The following is a 7,709-nucleotide window of genomic DNA, read 5'->3' as shown; positions in this document are numbered from 1 at the left end:
GTGATTTAAATAAAATACACGCATATCGGTGACGTTTTACCCAAAATATATATGAGAAACGTTGAAGGGGAAGGCGAAGTTTGAAATCTCAAACTCTCTAATGGCGTCTAATTTTCTAACGAATAAAAATGACGCGACGTCTGTGTAGTATATTTTTTATGTGTCTCTCTTTAATGAAGGTTTAAGCTGCCTTATAAACATCATTTCTCGTTGTTTTCTACTGACTATACTGTCCGTGAACATTTTGAAAAATGGAAATATTTTATATTTCGTGAATCTAGTTCCCGCACTAATATCAATATGTTCGCTCACGAAAAGTACTCTTTTTGGTGGCGTCACGGATGTGTTGATTGTGTAAAGTCACTCTATTTCCAAGGTTTGAGGTTTCCCCAATGTATTCTTGTTGAAATCCCTGGCACTGGATGACATATATTACGCTTTTCACATCGCGGGATATTAATTGGTTCACCTTGTATGTATTTCCGCATCTGAACGGGTATGCATCTCCTTCTATACGATGCTTGCACAGACCACATTTTGAACTGTTGCCTTTACTTACAACGGGTTTTCTGTTGCTTTCAGTAAATTTTGCCTTGGTTATTTTTTTCAGATTTTGTGGTTGGCTCTTTGCTTGGTCAAATAACAAAATTTTATCTAAAAAAGTTGCTGTTTTTGTTTTGACAAATGTAACTGCCATCACTTTATTATCCACCAAAATGACAAAACGCGGACTGTCGAAACATGTGAATACGCAAGAATTTATGCGATTTATTTTCAACAACCCTGTGCATGCGCAAGCACCATATTGGACTATTTGATTTAGACAATTTCGTCATTTGCCCTATACACTCCTAGACACTACTGAAACACTCCTCTACTTTTATACACTGACTACACACTCCTTGACAATACATAGACATTCCTTGAGTTACTGGACACTATCTGGGCAGTACTAGACTTAAACATACTAACTAAAAACTTATTACACACTCCTAGACACTACTCAGACACTCCGGAACTTACTACACACCTACCACAGAATTACTACATAATTACTACAAACCCTTGACATCACATAGGCACTCAGGGACTTACTACACACTTTGTACAAACATAGTACCCTTTATTCTTGAAACTGTTATGCAAATATGTTGATGTTCATGAATGATGAAATCCGATCTATTACCGTATTTTTATATTTACTACTTGAATCATTGCTGTTGTCATCTTTGCACGTGGAGCTCATGCTTTTATTTCTTTTAATTATCAATAGTAACACTATTGTCAAACTACTTTGACATTTCTGACATTAAGCATTTCATTATCAAAATCATGTCGACTATTATTTCTATCTAAAAAGTTTTTAAAACCCTTTGTTGAATCGCTTTAAGCGACATAATTAAAAATCATAAGTGATCTTCATAAGCGTTAGCAACGATTCATTTAAATATCATAGCAAATATTTGCATTTTAGAAAAGTAAAGGAAACACAAAACACGATGGTACTTCGCTTTTTAGTCCTCCGTACCCGTAAGCTCAGATAGTTAAACGTTTTTTATACCAGTTTTGTACTACACTTAATTGTTCAAAAAAAACCTCGAAAATTTAAACGAACTGAATTGTACACAGCCAATACTAAAAAAGAATGACAGACAAACTAAACACAATATGATAAGACGGAAACCGTTACGTTAAAACTGAGTTTTTTTTCTAAATCCAACCATGCAATAAAGGACACACATATGCCATTTTGAGCATTTATAAACCAATCCAACTTTGTGGATAATAATCACTTCTGTTAAAAAGTGATGATAAAGCATTTCCAGGATATCCCTTGAAGTACACAGTAGTGCCACGGGAAAGCCAAGCACCCCACCATCCAAATGTTCCAGACGTAACAATAACGTGGTCGCTTATTGTCATTAGTGCCATATCATCCCCGGCATTGTTAAAAGGACTTATTGCAACATCTTTAACTTTCTTTCTACACCATGTTTTGTCATTAGAAACCAAAACAAAATCAACCTTCGAGTATTTGTTTTTGTAAAAGTTTCTGGCTCTTTCAATGAAATCGACGCCTGCAGTAGTATATCCTTCGCTTCTTTTTCTAAGAAAATCCCCCCGTCTAACATGAATACAAACATGCTGGTAACCATATGTTGTCACACTGTCCAAGAATTTTCTTGCGTTTATAATATGCACCTTTTTCAAGGAATATACCTTTCTTATTATGTGTTCAGCATCATTAAAATATTTCCAAGACTGTAAGTATCCATGCATAGTAACATTTGCTGTCGAATTCAGAGAACTTTCACAGCTGTAAAAAACTGCAGCTTTTCTGCAATGACAATTTACAACATTTTCAAGACCTTTAAGGCTCGTATTAAATCTATTAGGCAGATCAATATATTTATTTAAAACCGACATATGAGGAATAATGGGTATTAAGTCATATGAATATGCTACACCTATAACAGAGGCAATTTCAAACATCTGATTCCCTATTCTTCCAGGTAATTTGCTGATTGTTACAAACCGTTTGCATAACTCTTTACTACGATTGTTTAAAGTGGTTGATTTTTCTCTAATCAAATGTCTGCTGAGTTCGTCATCAGCTGGAACATTTAGAGGATGTTTCCAGGACAGATAAAAACAGATTTTAGCGTCATTTATTTGCAAATTTATCTTCATTGATTCTACATGACTGTTTAAATCCAAAACGTTTTTTGGGTGCTCTTCAAGTTGTCCATCTGTGATTTGTAAATGTAGAAGAGTACGGTTTTCCATTTGGTAAAATGTGTATAAAAGAAAAAGTAATACGAGCTTGCTTACAAAGACATATATAGATATTTGTAAAACTTCTTTCTTCATTTAATTGTAATCACTAATATGAGTTACATATAATGTTGATATGTAAATTATAAATACCAAGTATATAGTATTTCATATAGTAGTAGACCTATCTCAAACAAACTTTATCACTTTGAATAATTCTAGTGTTTAAATACATCCTCAGAAATATCAAAATGTGTACTATCTAAACTGGTGTATCAGTTTCTTACAAAAAGAAAGCCACAGCAAACGGTAAATCTATCAATGTTCACAGTATAAAACCAACATTATTTGAAATCTTTCTTCTCATGTAGCCTTTTAGAGCTACTGCATATTTCTAAATTGCTAGAATGTAAATGAAAATTGGGATTTTTATAACCTTGCTACTGTTCCTCAAGGATAATGCAATTTTTACGAACATTACTTCAAATATACTAGTATTTAACGAAGCATTGGGAAATCATAATTTGTATTTCTTGTCAAAATCAAAATATATTTTTTGAAACTAAAGCTTAGTGGTAAAGTATACTGAATGTGTTTAATAATATTTCAAACTCAGCAATGGTACTTAATTTTTGTTTTGTTGAATGAAAAATGTTCATAATTGTTTGAGTGGTTTTCATTTTCTCTCGGAGAAATTTCCGAATCTGGAAAAGTTAAGTAAAATTTCAGATAATAGAGAGTTTGAGATTTCAACCTTCGCCTTCCCCTTCAATGTCTCTCATATATATTTGGGTAAAACGTCACCGATATGCGTGTATTTTATTTATGTCAGACGTTGCTACTAAAGTTTTCCATGTACTATCAAGTAAGCCTAAGACTTCTCTCTATTACTATGTGAAATAAAAAGGTTAATTTCAGGAATTCTGCTTATTAAGTTATTCGATTATCCATATGTTTAATTAGACTAAATTTAATGCGAAACACTATCAACAAGTATGAGAATTGAACCTGGAAGTATGAAGTTATCAGCTGATTTTGAGAAACTTTGAGATTTTGTTCAAACTTTAACTTCTACGCTATATTTGTGTCCCCAGGCGGTATCGATAATACCAGACGGGCCTTTTTGTCGTATCAAGGGAAGTTTTGAACGTCCGGAGGTGTGATATCACGAAAGTCAAAACTTCAGTCTTTTTGCATCTACTCCGTCCACATACTCTGTATCAAAGACTGAAATCTGGATGGAGGCACATTACATGACAGTCATTTTACTTGAAAAATGAATAATAACGCGCGATTATCATTTGGTGGAACATTTTATTTTCACTTCCAAATAAAATCAATCCGTTTCTGTCTGACACTTAATACGACAATTGCGTTTAATTATAAACATAAAATGGTACTAGTAAGACGGAAAATTCTTCTGATGTATCAGACAATTTCAGATCTATGATATCATGATGCGAGAAGTTTCCTGTTAGCCGTATGGGATAACTCCATTCTTTACATGCACGGACCCAGAGCCTGGCAAGGGGGTTAGGGTTAGGGTTAGGGTTTAGGGTTTAGGATTAGGGTTAGGGTTAGGGTTAGGGTATTAGTGAGAGGAAGATTCCGTGCATAAAAGCGTTCACGGAAGTATGTTTGCGCATGCGCGAGAAATGCATTATCGGTAAAATATGTCCTCATGCGATGGCGTGCTCTGATTGGCTGAATTCAAAGTTGTTGATAAAGAAGACGCCATTTTTGTTACATAGCGAATGCAGTAGAAATATGTAAGTATAATTGTTTGGATTTTTTGCATTAATGGAAAGGTAATGAATGTATAATTAATTGGAATTTTACGAGCAAAGATGTTTCTGTTTGTCCGCTGCATTTATTTGTGAAATCAATATTATAAATAGGGAAAAAATTGTTCATGTGTGTTATTGACTGCACATGCATGAGCAGTAGCATATAGCAATGTTACTTAACTCATTGTTTATAAAGGAAATCAGTGTTCGAACCCAATTTTTGGGACGAGAGTGGCACTTGTGCATGCATTGTCCGTCCGTTTGTCCGTCTGAACGAACATCTCCGTCCGTCTGTGCGATCGTAGTAGTCTCATTGCATATAGAGTACGTGTTACGGTCACGGCGCACTCTGATTGGCTGAATTCACATGATCAAGTCATGGCGCTCTCTAATTGGCTGATTTCAAAAAGTCGTTGATGAAGAAGACGCCATTTTTTATTTACAAGGAAATACAGCTCGAGTTTAGAATTGTATTTAGATGGATACTTTCATGAATTAATAGGTGAGAAGTTTATTATTTATCGGAATCTTACGAGCACAAATGCATTTATATACCTCCTGCATTTATTTCTGAAAGAAATATCATCAATATGCCTAAAATTGCTCGCATGTGTTAATGAATGTACATGCATGACGGGTAGCAATGCTGATTCGATTGTTTTAATCATTTTTATATAGGAAATCAGAGCTCGAACCCGTTTTCGGGATGAAAATGGCACTTGTGAGACCATTGTCCGTCCGTAGGTCTGTCTGAACGAACTCACCGTCCGTTCGTGCGTACCCAAGTAGTCTCATTGCATATAGAATACGTCATAAGGTCACGTGCGTTCTGGAGCTAAAAATAGATGCCATATGTCACATGACGTGTGATACTACACCATATTCTCAAACCTTGAAAGTGAAAGAAAACCCAAACCCACGATCCTTACCCTAGACCGGCAATTTTGCTCGAACTTCAATCGGACCCAAATCTCAACCCAAACCGAAACCAAACCCAAACGTTTATCTAATGTCAAACCCAAACCCCAAACCCAATAGACAATCGAGGAAGACACCCGACCTTTTGATATCGCACCAGTCCGAACCCAAACTCGAACCCAAACGCAAACTTTAACCCTAAATTTAAACCCACCGCAAATTCAGTCACAACCACAACTGAAACCCAAACAAAAACCAAAGCCTAACCCCAACTCTCAGATCCAAACCATACCCGAAGTAAACTTAATCCAATCCCAAACCAAACCCGAACTTTCGATCGACGGTGACCCTTACCCCAGACCGACTATTTCGCTCAAACCAAAGTCAGACCGAAACCCAATCCCAAAACCAAACTGGAGAAACACCCAAACACAAACCCAACCCAAAGTCAAACGTAAACCAAAACCCTGTAACCCAAACCCAAACGAAAACCTAATGTCAAACCCAAACCCAAACAAAATAGTCAATTGACTATTAACTCGCACCCAAATCCAAACCGAGATGAAAACCCGAACCCAAACACAACCCAAATTCAAACCGAAACCGAAACCCAACCCCGAACCAAACCCCAAACGAAAACGTAATGTCAAAACCAAACCCAAACGCAATAGTCAATTAACCAAGACCCCATAACGTTTCGATATTGCACCAATCCTAACCGAACCCAAAGACAAACCCAAACCCGAACACAAACCCAAACCCAAACTTAAACCCAAACCTTAACACAACCCAAATTCAATCCCAAACACAACTCAAACCGAAACCATCAAACCCAAACCAGACTTCAACACAAATCCAAACCGGAATGAAAACCCAAACCCAAACACAACCCAAAGTCAAACCTAAACACAAACCCTGTAATCCAAACCCAAACCTAACACAAACGAAAACCTAATGTCAAACCCAAACCCAATAGTCAATTGATCAAGACACCCGACCTTTTGATATTGCATCAATCCGAACCAAACCCAAAGACAAACCCAATCCCGAACCCAAACCCAAACCCAACATTAAACCCAAACCTAAACCTAGGCAAATTTCAATCCCAAACACAACTGAAACCGAAACCCTCAAACCGAAACCCAAAACCAAATCCCAAACACAATAGTCGATTGACCAGGACACCCGACGTTTTGATAATGCACCAGTCCAAACTAAACCAAAAGAGGAACCCAAACCCGAACACAAACCCAAACCCAACCTTAAACCCAAACCTAAACCTAGGCAAATTTCAATCCCAAACACAACTGAAACCGAAACCCTCAAACCCAAACCCAAAACCAAATCCCAAACACAAGTCAATTAACCTGGACACCCTACGTTTTGATAATGCACCAATCCAAACCAAACCCAAAGACAAACCCAAACCCGAACCGAAACCCAAACCCAACCTTAAACCCAAACCTAAACCTAGGAAAATTTCAATCCCAAACACAACTGAAACCGAAACCCTCAAACCCAAACCCAAAACCAAATCCCAAACCCAATAGTCAATTGACCGGGACACCCTACGTTTTGATAATGCACCAATCCAAACCAAACCCAAAGACAAACCCAAACCCGAACCCAAACCCAAACCCAAACCCAAACTTAAACCCAAACTTAAACCCAAACCTAAACCCAACCCAAGTTCAATCCAAAACACAACTTAAACTGAAGAGATTAAACCCATACCCAATCCAATCTTTAACCTAAATCCCAACTTAAACACAAAGTCAAAGGGTTAGGGTAAACTTCCTGGAGTTGGAATCAGTTTATCGGGCTATGAATCATTTTCTCCAAGCATTGAAGGGCAAACAAGTTATGATTCGCTCGGACAACATGACAGTTGTTCACTACCTGAACAAACAAGGAGGTACTCGTTCAGTGAGCCTGTGCAATCGCACAAGGGATATTTGGTTACTAGCTATTCAGAATCAAATAATCTTGAAAGCTGCACATCTGCAAGGAAAATTGAATATAATAGCAGATTCCCTGAGCAGGAAAACATTGCACTCAACAGAATGGTAACTGAATCCCTTGATATGTCAAAGACTTTTTCAGGTTTGGGGTCAGCCAGTAATAGACTTGTTTGCAACAGCAGAAAACCGTCAATGTGTAGTGTTCTGTGCTTGGCAACCTCATCCCAAAGCATTTGCACAAGATGCCCTATCAATTCACTGGGAGAGA

General features: G+C 37.1%; 1 protein-coding gene across 1 annotated transcript; it reads right to left on the bottom strand.

Annotated features, from left to right (window-relative positions):
- Positions 1-1,149: 1,149 nt before the first annotated feature.
- On the bottom strand, positions 1,150-2,787 carry LOC128551862 (galactoside 2-alpha-L-fucosyltransferase Sec1-like). The gene has a single exon (XM_053532788.1). It carries the CDS (start codon positions 2,785-2,787, stop codon positions 1,759-1,761), a length of 1,029 nt encoding a protein of 342 aa, XP_053388763.1. The 3' UTR covers positions 1,150-1,758.
- Between the last annotated feature and the right edge of the window lie 4,922 nt (positions 2,788-7,709).

The sequence above is a fragment of the Mercenaria mercenaria genome, unplaced genomic scaffold, assembly GCF_021730395.1.
Source record: "Mercenaria mercenaria strain notata unplaced genomic scaffold, MADL_Memer_1 contig_1776, whole genome shotgun sequence".
NCBI classification, from domain to species: Eukaryota; Metazoa; Mollusca; class Bivalvia; order Venerida; family Veneridae; genus Mercenaria; species Mercenaria mercenaria.
Note: the sequence above shows the minus strand (reverse complement) of the source record. Positions and strands in the feature narration are given on the sequence as shown.